General features: G+C 34.1%; 1 protein-coding gene across 1 annotated transcript; it reads right to left on the minus strand.

Moving 5' to 3' along the window:
- Positions 1 to 2,141: 2,141 nt before the first annotated feature.
- Positions 2,142 to 3,844, minus strand: EIF2S3B (eukaryotic translation initiation factor 2 subunit gamma B). Its single transcript, XM_012502504.2, is given in 4 exon segments — positions 2,142 to 2,544; positions 2,547 to 3,254; positions 3,257 to 3,685; positions 3,688 to 3,844. Coding segments are annotated over 4 exon segments (1,407 nt in total). The 3' UTR covers positions 2,142 to 2,431.
- Between the last annotated feature and the right edge of the window lie 8,913 nt (positions 3,845 to 12,757).

A 12,757-nucleotide genomic window follows, 5' to 3' on the forward strand; every position in this document is an offset into this window, starting at 1 on the left:
TTGGAAATTAATGGTGATGAGTGATATTTATCTGATTAAGATTTTTTATTGCTACCAAAATGAACCATAAATCTATATAACTACAAATATGGTGGTTCTTATTCAAATGATATTTCAAGTAATGTGGGAAAGGACAATTTATTTCATGAAAATTGGTTGTGCAATTTGGATAGTTATAGAGGCATAGTATACATTCCTCTTATACTATATACCAAATATACTAAAAAGCATAAAAATTGGATGAGAATTAGGAACTATAAAAATTTTTGAATAAAATATATTGGAGTCATATCTGAAAGTCTTTTTAAAGCTAAAATTATAGTAAATATTTAAAAAATTCATGATGGTTTAAAATTAAAAATCTAACTCTGGCAAAAATTGATGATTTTTCAGAAGAAAGGTAAGATTGTTGGAAATATATTTGCAAGCTACCTGACAGACAGTAAGACAATACTCTTAATATTTAAGTGCGTCTATATATACCTCAGTTAAAAAAATGAAGACCTCAAGGTGGCATATAGAGTGCCAGAAAAATACTGTGGAGGAATAGGCAGAATTAAAGAATAATATTCTAACAATGATAAGAATCTTGATAAAAATCTCACAGTAATGCAATAGTTAATCTTTCTTTAAACATTTAACAGGACAAAATAACAATAGATATAGAGAAATAATAGAGCACTAAGTAGCAGACAGGCTGCCCACTGCAAGAATGCCACTTTCTAAAAGACAATTCATTTGCTCCTCAACACTCAACATAAAATGGAGAAACAAAGAAGATAAGTATTGTATTAATATTACCCTCACATAAATATTAGATTTTTTGAAGGAGGCCAGATTTTATCTGACTGTTCTCATGTGCTTTGACATATAAGAGATTTTAACAACTTTTCCAAGAATTTATATACACATATGTACACACAAGTTTTTATACTTAAATCCTGTATATGAAGAATTTTTTTCTATGAGTCTATTATTTCATAACTTTAAAAAGCAGAAAAATTTTAATTTGCCCTACATTAACAAAAGAAAAAATTTGATTATTTATTCCCTTAAGCTAATAAGGGAATATATTTTAATGTTATATATGGCGATTACTTTAGGTCAGCAGCAGAACCCAGGGATGTATAATCACAATGCCGTCTTCAGGGCTGGTTAAAGTTTGAATTACTTTATCAGAAGAACATGATAGAAAATATATATTTTTTTATTTTTATTTTTTTGCTTTCTAACATCTTTTACTTATTGACCTTTTGAAACATCCAAAAATTAGTAATATTATAATCTGTGTCACAATCATAATATAACAGTTAAGAAAAAACATAAAATGAAGGCCTAGAAAGATCTTTGTTACTCATCTAGAATTATTTGGTATAACAGTATTTTCCAATGGAGGAAGACTATTGGATTTCAGGCATAAAACAATGCAGAAAAAAATCTCAAGGCGTCACAGGGAGAGGGAGATAACTTCTGACTCTGGTTTCCCATGTTTCAGGCGAGGAAGAGCAAGGGGAGAAAATTATTTGTCCATGGGAACAAGTAATCATGCTCTAAAGGACAATTTCATTCGAACCCATTCATGCATCCTTTTCATGCAATTCGAACCCATTCATTGCATCCTTTTCATGCAAAATTTCAAAGATAAAGCAACATAAAATATGAGGCCAAAGAAAAGGCAGAAGGTCTTCAAGTCTTCAAGGATAATTTGTGCCTTTAAGTTTTTACTGGTACAACAGTCCTTCAGCCTGGAGGTACTCAAAGACAATCATGAAAAAGAAAAAAAACTTTATTTCAAACAGGTCCAGTGATATATGTGTGTGCTACAGCAAAGGCTGGTTGTGGCAAAGTCTCATTTCAAACTGCATGATGTGGGCTAGGCAAGGTGGCTCACGCCTATAATCCCAGCGCTTTGTGAGGCCGAAGTGGGCTGATCACCCTGAGGTCAGGAGAGACAAGCCTGGCCAACATGCCGAAACCCCGTCTCTACTAATAATACAAAAATTAGCCAGGTGTGGTGGCGCGCACCTGTAATCTCAGCTACTTGGGGGCTGAGGCAGGAGAATCGCTTGAACCCGGGAGGCAGAGGTTGCAGATCATGCCACCACACTCCAGCCTAGGTGACAGAGCCAGACTCAAAAACAAAACAAAACAAACAAAAAAACAAAACTGCATAATGTCTAATTTTGACATTATGTGGGAATGCTTAACTTCTGCCAAAATGTAGATTCAATCCAACATTATGCCAATTTTTATATTAATTGTAGTCCCTAAGTTTTCATAACCAAAAAAAAGAGAATAACCTTACAGTTACCTACTAAGGTAATGAACTGTGAAATCAATTCCCCAATATTGCTTTGAAAATAAACCCCTTGGTTGTTAAGAGAAATTCAACTTCCAACTCCATCCGAATGTATTATTTAACCGGTATTCTTCAGTCATCATCTACTGTTGGCTTGATTGTCACTCCTCTTCTTATCTGACCCCAACCAATTAAACGCCAGTGTTTTTCAACTCTTTGAAAAACTAAGGGCAATTTTTCTCCTCTGTGCACACTGGATTGGTCAAAACAATTTTACCCAAATCGGCCTTGACAGCACTAACTCTGCCTCCTGTCGACAGGGATCCTATGTTCACCATGAGCACTTCATTCTTAGACAGCTTGTGAACCTTTGCTGCTTTCTTGTCTCCTTCAGTGTGTACACCTAGAAGCCGTCTAAGCAGGAAATAGGAAATTTCCAATTCTGTGAATATCTCAGGTAAAACTCCGACTGCACCAAGTACTTGCCCCACTATTCTGTCAGCCCGGCACAAAGTGGGGTCAATTTTTGTTCCAACTCCAATAAGACCGCCTGGAGCAGCATATTGCAGATCATTATGCTCCGCAAAAAGTGAAACAATTTTGGAAAAGATTGGTTTACACATGAGTTTTCCTTCACTATCTTTGGAAACAATACCAGGTCTTACTTGTGTCTCCTGGCCCACCTTTAATACTCCTTTTAGGATACTACCACCAGCTACACCTCCCTTAAGGTCATCAACTTCACAGCCAGGTTTGTTGACATCAAAAGATCTAATAACAATAAGCCGGGGCTCTGAAGTAAAGTCTCTTGGGGGTACTGGAATTTTCTTTACTATGTACTCACAAACAACTTCAATATTGTATTTCAGCTGAGCCGAAATTGGAATAATGGGAGCTCCCTCTGCTACTGTACCTTGGACAAATGCAAGGATCTGCTCGTATTGTTCTTTAGCCTTTCTTTTACCAAATCAATTTTATTTTGTAGAATCAAAATATGCTTCAGTTTCATGATCTCTATAGCAGCCAGGTGTTCAGATGTCTGAGGCTGAGGGCAAGATTCATTACCGGCTATCAACAGAAGAGCTGCATCCATCACTGCTGCACCGTTCAGCATAGTAGCCATCAAAATATCGTGGCCAGGACAGTCAACAAAGGAAACATGTCTGACTAATTTGAAGTTCCCTTTGGTCCCTGGAATGTCTGTAGGAAACTCATCAGGCGTACTGCTCCCACAAGATCTATAACATTCTGGTCGACGGCAACTTGGGTCATCAAGTTTATAAATCTTAGCATTAGCATATCCAAGCTTGATTGTAATATTTCTTTCTAGTTCATTTTTGAACCTGACAGTGTGAACTCCAGAAATAGCTTTGACGACTGTGGATTCCCATGAGCTACATGACCAATTGTACCTATATTAATTGTGGCTTGTCTGCTGATAACTTCGTGTGAAAGTGGCGTCAACTTGGTAACATCTAAGGTGGTGAGATACTGACGTGAAAGATGCGGCTGCCCCAGAGTCACTCCAGCTTCTCCGCCCGCCATGCTGCCAAAAGAGGAAGAAAGTCACCCTGGCTGCGCCTGATCGTCTGCAGGGGTCCTAGTGCGGGGTGGGGAAGCAGAGGCCGGAAGGCCGACTAGGGGCTCAGGATGGCCGGTGCAGCAGCAGCCTCAGTGCTTGGACTTCTCTCCGCTTGAATCTGCACAGTGCCTGTCGGTAGGCTTACTGGAAAACACGGTGCAAAGCTGCTGGAGTTATTCGTCGCAGACCTGGTAGATATTTGTGCAGGCAATACTGAGGGCAGCCACCAAACCCCCGCCCCCTCGGCCCGTGCGAGGCGGGTCGAAAATATATTTTCAGTTGACTACAGATAAATACTTAAAAAATTAATAGACCATTGTAATCTATTTATAGGAAAATGGATCTTGTATATACAGCCTGCTATTACATTTCTAAGAAGACACAAAACCAGCAACACACTGAATAATTCTACACTAAATATTTTTCTTCTTTAAGAAGATTAATTATTAATATATTTATTTTTTTGTTTGAAACAAATAGCTATGTCGTGGTTTATATTATAATGTTCATTTCTTCAAATTATGTTGGAGTGATGACCATTAATAGATGCTATATTGGAGATTTATTACAATAGCTTTATTGAGGTATAGTTTATATACAAAAAAACTGTGCATTTTTAATATATACAATTTGATGAGTTTGGACATATGCATACATTCGTAATACCATCACCCAATGAAGATAGTAGGCATGTTTATCATCTACAAAGGTTTTCTTGAGTGCCTTTATTTTGGGAGCAGAGGGCAAGTAAGACACTTGACCTGAGATCTACCCTCCTAGCAGATTTTAAAGTGATCAATGTATTGTTGCTAAGTATACGTACTATGTTGTACAGTATATCTCTAGAACTTATTCATCTTTCGTAACTGAAACTTAACCAATTGAAAGTGAGTCCCTGGTAACCACCATTCTCTGTTCCTATGAATTTGACTACTTCAGATAACTCATATAAGTATAATCATAAAGCATTTGTTCTTCTGTGACTGGCTTATCTTATTTAGCTTAGCGTCCTCAAGGGTCATTCATGTTGTCATGAATGGCAGAATATTCTTTCTTTAAGGCTGAAGAATATTCCATCATATGTACATACTACATTTTCTTTATCCATTCATCTGTCAATGTACATTTAGGTTGTTTAAATATTCTGTTTATTCTTGATAATCCTACCATTGATGTGGGAGTACAGATATCTCTTCAAGATACTAATTTTAATTCTTTCGGATAGTGATATTATTGGCTTATATGGGTAGTTTTACTCTTAATTTTTGAGGAAGCTCTATACAGCTTTTTCATAGTGCATTCTTATCAACAATATGCTAGGGTTCCAATTTCTTCACATTCTCACCAACATATATATATATCTATATATAGATACATAGATATGGAGATATATCTATGTATCTATATCTATATATCTATATATATCTCCATATATATGGATATGGATATATTCGTTTTAAGGAAGAGGGTAATGAAAGTGAGAGGATGGCTCTTCTGGGTATATACGAATGAATATATGGATATACGAATATATCCATATATATATATATGTAAAATAGCCATCCTAACAGGTGTTAGGTAGCATCTTAGAACATCTCCCTAATGATTAGTGATGTTGAGCATTTTTTTCATATACCCACTGGCCACATGCATGTCTTTTGTGGAGAAATGTCTATTCAAGTCCTTCATCCATTTTTTAAAATTGGGCTATTTTTTGTTTTTGGTATTAAGTTGTAGAGGTTACTTATATATTCTGGACATTAATACCTTAACAGATATGTTATTTGCAAATATTTTCTCAAATCTATATGTTGCCTTTCATTCTGCTGTTTCCTTTGCTGTGCAGAACATTTTTAGTTTGATGTAGTCCCACTTTATATAATTTTGCTTTGGTTACTTATGCTTTTATGAAAATTTAATGTAATCAAATACATCTATAGATTCAAGGCAATTCTGTTCAAAAATTCACAATTGAATTTTTTTACAAAAATAGAAAAATATTCCTAAAACTCATATAGAACCACAAAAGACACTGAATAGCCAAAGCAATCTCCAGGAAGAAGAACAAGGTTAAACAAGGTTAAAGGCATCATACACCCTGATTTCAAAAATATTACAAAGCTACAGTAGTACTGGCATAATAACAGACATACAGATCAAGAGATCTTTGAGAAATGCAAATCAAAACCACAATGAGATGCTGTCTCTCACCAGTCACAATGGTGATTCAAATTTGGCATTTTGATTAAAATGTCAAAGAATAAGAGATGCTGGTGAAATTGCCAGGAAAAGGGACACTGATACACTGTTGGTGGAAATGTAAATTAGTTAAGACACTGTGGAAACCAGTTTGGAGATTTCTCAACGAACTGAAAACACAGCTACCATTCAGCCCAGTTATCCCATTACTGGGTATATACCCAAAGGAAAATAAATCATTCTACTAAAATACACTGGAATTTGTATGTTTATCACAGCATTATTCACAATAGTAAGGATGTGGAATCGATCTAGGTGCCCATCAAAAGTGGATTGGATAAAGAAAATGTGGTACATAAAATGTGGAATACTATGAAGCCATAATAAAGAATAAAATGATGTCCTTTGCAGCAACATGGATGCAGCTGGAGGCCATTATCCTAATCAAATCAACACAGGAACAGAACACCAAATACTTACATGTTCTCACTTATGAGTGGGAGCTGGACATTGAGTACACATGGGCATAAAGATGAGAACAATAGACACTTGCGACTCCAAAAGGGGGGATAAAAGAAGGGGTGTAGGGGTTGAAACCCACCTACTGGGTACTATGCTCACTATTTGGTGATGGGGTCTAACGAAAACTAAACCTTGGCATCATGCAATATATTTATGTAAAAAATCTGCACATGTACCTCTTGATTCTAAAATAAAAATAAAAGATTGAGATAAAAAAGAGATAAAGTGTATTTAGTACAGTCTATTAGGACATTCCTGGATTTAAGTTATTTCTATATAATATTTCTAATATGTAAAATATTCCTCTATGTTTTCTTCTAGGAGTTTAAAAGTTTTAGTTCTTACATTTAAATCTTCAGTTGATTTTGATTTGATTTTGTGCCTGGTGTATGATGAATCCAACATCTACATATGGATATTCAGTTTTCCCAACACGATTTGCCAAAGAGACTGTCATTTCATGGCATCCTTATATTAATATAAAAATTAATTTACCATGTGGGTTTATTTTGGGGTTTTATATTCTGTTCCATTGGTCTATATGTCTGTTTTTTTTTTTAATCAGTACCATGCTGTTTTGGTTATTGTAACCTTGTAGTATAGTTTTAAGTAGGTAATGTGAAGCCTCCAGCTTTTTTGTTTGTTTGACATTTGGGCTCTTTTTTGGTTCCATATGAATTTTATAATAGTTTTTTTTCAGTTCTGTGAAGAATGACATTGGTAATTTGATAGGAATTGCACTGAATCCGTAGATTGTTCTGAATAGTATGGACATTTTAACAATATTTAATTTTTCCAATCCTTGAGCATAGAATATTTTTACTTTTGTTTGTGTCATCTATTGTTTCTTTTGGCAATGTTTTATAGTTCTTCTTGAAGAGAGCTTTCTTGTCTGGTTAGATGAATCTCAAGTTATTTTATTATTTCTGTGGTTATTGTAAGTGAGATTGCATTCTCGATTTTGTTGTCAGCTTGAACATTATTGGTGTATAGAAATGCCACTGATTTTTGTATCTCAAAACTTTACTGAAGTCATTTACTGGATCTAGGAGTCTTTTGAAAGAATCTTTAGGATTTTCTAGTGTAGAATCATACTCTCAACCACATGAATTTACGACCAAAATCTACCAGACATATAAAAAAGAGCTGGTACCAATCCTGCATAAACTCTTCCAAAAAATTAAGGAGGAGGGATTTCTCCCTAACCCATTCTGAAACCAGTGTTTCTGATATTAAAGTCTGCCAAAGACACAACAAAAAAGAAAACTACAGGCCGATATTCATGAGGAAGAGAGGTGGAAAAATTCTCAACAAAATACTAGGAAACCACATCCAGCAGTACACCAAAAATATAATCCACCACAATCAAGTGAGCCTTATTTTTAGGATGCTGGCATGGTTCAACATATACAAATCAATAAATATAATTTACCACATAAATGGAATTAAAAACAAAAATAATATAATCATCTAAATAGATGCAGAAAAGGGACTTGATGAACTACAACATTGCTTTATGATAAAAACCTTAAGCAAACTAGGCATTGAAGGAACATATCTCAAAATAATAAGTACCATCTATAATAAACCCACAGCCAATATCTTACTGAACAGGTAGTAGTTGGAAACATTGCCCCCAAGAACTGAAATAAGACAAGGATGCCCACTGTCACCATTACTGCTCAACACAGTACTAGAAGTCCTAGCCAGAGCAATCAGGCAAGATAAAGAAATAACAGACTTCCACCAGGAAAAGTGGAATTCTAATTGTCTCTTTAAGTCTTTTTATCAGAGCTATATGTAATACATATTTAATAAAATTTAATACTATATTTACATTAAGTTTCTAAAACAAATTTTTCATTAATTATGTAAACAAATATTTATTAAGAATCTTTTTTATGCCAAACATGCATCTAGGGTCTAAGAATACAAAAGAAGAAAAAACAAAGAAAAGTCACTGTTCACATGAATGACCTTTAGTGGAAAGAAGACACATAGTGAATGAGTAAATTACATGCCTAGTACTTGATTATAAGTAATCATAATAAAGCAGGAAAGGATATTTTGTAGTATCAAATGGCATGTTTAAATGAACTAGTCAGGAAAGCCTTGGCTGATCCTTGTTTCTTTCCAGTTCTGCTTTGGTAATCAAATAATCTAAAATCTCACTTTCTCTGCCGGGCATGGTGGCTCAATGCCTATATTCCCAACACTTTGGGAGGCTGAGGTGGGCAGATTACTTGAGGCCAAGAGTTCGAGACCAGCCTGGCCAGCATGGTGAAACCCGTCTCTACTAAAAATACAAAAATTAGCCAGGGGTGGTGGCGGACACCTGTAATCCCAGTTACTCGGGAGGCTGAGGGAGGAGAATCGCTTGAACCTGGGAGACGGAGGTTGCAATGAGCCTAGATGGCATCACTGCACTCCATCCCGGGTGACAGAGTGAGACTTTGTCTCAAAATAAAATAAAATAAAATAAAATCTCATATTCTCTTTGATAACTGAAATTCTCTACATTTGCTGTTATAACATGGCTTCTTAGCAATATAATTACTCTACGAATGAATTGCATTATAAATTAATGGGGCTGTAACTTCTGATATAAGAAATTTTTACAATGTACTGGTTCACTAGGTTGTAGAAATACAAAATATTGATAACATTATGTCCTTTTTCTTGTGGTTTATTCACGAAAACTCGTCCAAGAATAAGAAAAATCAAGGCGGGGATAGTTATTCCCTTTATAATTTCAGAAACAAATAGAGAGCAGAGAATTCTGCTGAAACCTAGGTACCCATTGAAATAAAACTATACAAAAAGAGCTGATGGTAGTTGCTTAAATTTAAATCTCCTATGATAGCCTTAATATATATATATAGATTACATGCAAAAATAAAAATAAAAAGACAAATTCCTTCGGGGTCAGAAAATACCAAGACTTCAAATTATTGTAAATTAAAAAAAAAAAAAAACTCCACTGTAATGGAGTTATTCCTAGATCCCATCTCTATCCTCTCATGGTGCCCTAGGGGTTTCAGATAAGCTGGCAACCACCTCAGAAAGAGCAAGACCACAATAATTGTGAGAATTTAAGAAGGAATTCCAAAAGGATCAGATTGCTGGGCAGAAGGAAAGTGTGTTTTGGACTTGAAAAGTTAGTCTTGGAAAACCAAACTTCTGAGGAGAAGAGGGTAAAACATAAGAAAGGAAAAAGCACATTTAAAACCTGCTCAGTAAATGAGGGAAAAAAGCAAGTGTGTGTATGTGTTGAAGAGAGGTGTTAGGATAGACAAAATAACATTCAAAAGACAAAACAAAACAAAAGAAACTTCTCTCCCCCAAATCATTCATTTAAGAGAATGCATTGCAATATTTTGACAGAAGAGGACACTCTTGACATAGGAATCCAATACAGTGCTCCAACTATCATTCCAGTCCACAAAAAGCATTTTTAGTTTATTAATATACGAAGATACTATGGAAAGAACACAGAACATGAGAATTAAAACATTCAAACTGATTTTTTTAAATGCCCCATGAAGAACAGTCATGAAACACAGAAAAATACGATACAACACTTCAAACTGATTTAAATATCCTAAAAACAAATAAAAATTGAACTAGTATACCAAAAATTCACAAGTTAAAAACTAAACTGTATAAAGCAAGAAGAAATGCAACAGTTCTTTAATTTTCCCATTTTCACTCACCTATTGTTATCAGGACTTTTTTTCATCTAAATTACAGACTTTATAGCTAAAAGCTTCTTCCTAGGAAGATCCTATATTTTAGAAACTTTAAGTATAGATTTTCCTTATATAAATCTTTATCAAATTCACTTATCATCAAGCTAATTTTTCTCTGGAATCATACAATGATAAATTATTTCCTGCCTCAATAAATTTTTACTTCCTGGATTTTAATTATTTCTGTCATATGAAGTGATGTATCTGAGTCCTGTAACCACTAAATCCTTTCCAATTTATTTTCTTTATATACATTTTCACAGAAACCCTGGAATCTGGATAACCTATTGTGTAATTTATGCTTGAATAACCTTTTATAAAGTGTTTTAAGCACTATTTATCTGACAATTATAAGACTCAAAAAAAAGTGGATCAGTGAAACAGAAAATGTCCCAAATCAGATGGTCAAAATAATCTATGACTTGGAAAATAAAAGCAGGAACTAAGACTGTGGCCACGAGTGTTGAGGAACTAAATTCCTAGTGTTTAAGTCCTGAAAGAATAAAGTTTCAGCTAATATGTGTTCTGTTCCTATTGCTTTGATAATTAATCATGGAATTTTCATTTTTTTAGATGACTGTAATTCTCTGACTTTGCTTTAAAAAATTAATTCTCTCAATTTAATCAAAGCTTATTCGAAAGAGATGACAGGTATATAGATCTGTGGTTTCTGTCACAAGAAAATCACTTCTTAGGAGAATTTTCTATACATAACCAGTTTTAGAAATGCAAAAAGTAATTTTAATTTATTTTTGTTTTATTTTCCTATAGTATTGATTACAAAAGATAGGAAAAATTAATATAAAGAAAATGACTGATTTTTAAAAATGTATCTTTGTGCATATCCTAAAAAACCCTGATCTCTACATAAAGATATCTATTATTATTTTTCTTCAGAATTTCAGAAATTACAAAAGAGAAGAAAATTTTATGGAAATCTAGATTTGCATCTCATTAAAATAGACTGAGGAGGGATTTGGAATGTAGACACTTTATCTTATTTCCTTATCTTATTCTGTTCATGTTAATATCTGTAACTAAAGTAATCTTTCTTTTATTTGACTAGCTGGTTTATGCTATTTTTAGAACATAATGCTATATATTCTGTTGGAGTGGTTATTTAATAGAATATTTTGATATAAAACCATAATCCAAACATGTGACAACTAAAATTATTTGAAAGGACTTCTTAAAAGTATAAATGGAATAGCTTACAACTGATGCACGCTTTTGTAAAAAAAAAAAAAAAAGTTGATAAGTCAATTAAATACCAAAGAAAAACTGATATCGGAAACATTAGTTAAACCATAATGGAAAGATTTCCAAGTTTTTAGATTTTTGTCTGAGTTTACTCCTTAATACCTACAGAGTTTGGGGTTAGGTTTATCAGCTTGAGGAGTCAGTTTGGTTTCATTTTGGTTTGAAAGAAGAAACAGAAATTTAGAGAAGGATTTTGAAAAAGAAAGAAGTCATAGAAAGTGTGAGGCACAAACTATGCTAACAAAATTCAGTCAACTCTTGCTGAGAACATAACTATATCTCTCATCAGTCAGAATGGCAGTTATTAAAATGTCAAAAAATAAAAGATGCTCTTGAGGTTTCAGAGAAAAGTGAACACTTATACACTATTGGTAGAAATGAAAATTCATTCAGGCACTGTGGAAAGCAGTTTAGGGATTTTTCAAAGAACTTGAAGCAGAGCTATCATTCGACCAGCAATCCCATTACAGGGTATATAACCAAAGGAAAATCAGTTGTTCCACCAAAAAGACGTATGTATGTTTATGTCCCTCATGGTGCTATTCATAACAACAAAGACAGAATCAATGTAGGTGCCCATTAATGGTGGATTGAATAAAGAAAATGTGGTATGTGTACACCATGGAATACTATGCATACATAAAGATAAATAAAATTATGTTTTTTTGTGGCAGTATGGATGCAGCTGGAGGCCAAAATCTTAAGTGAATTAATGCAGAAACAGAATATCAAACACTGCATGTTCTCACTTATAAGTGGGAATTAGACATTCGGTACACAAATATATAAACCTGGAAACAACAGACATTGGGGACTGTTAGAGGATGGGAGAGAGGCTGGCATGGTACCCAAAACTACCTGTTGGGTACTATGCTTACTACTTGGGTGATGGAATCATCTTTATCCCAAACCTTAGTATTACACATATACCCATGTCACACACTGTCATGTGCCCTCTGAATCCAAAATAAAAGTTGAAAAAAATGAATTAACAAAATCAAACATATTAGATTTTAATTTTTATATATTACATGCCTTTCACAAAGACTTCTATTTTTCTTCATGCTGCTTAAAAGTTATGACTGTAAGAAAAGTTTTAAAAAAAGAAATACCTATATTGTATCTTAAATATCATTTTGTGCTTTT

Source organism: Nomascus leucogenys, chromosome 23, assembly GCF_006542625.1.
Source record: "Nomascus leucogenys isolate Asia chromosome 23, Asia_NLE_v1, whole genome shotgun sequence".
Classification (NCBI taxonomy): Eukaryota; Metazoa; Chordata; class Mammalia; order Primates; family Hylobatidae; genus Nomascus; species Nomascus leucogenys.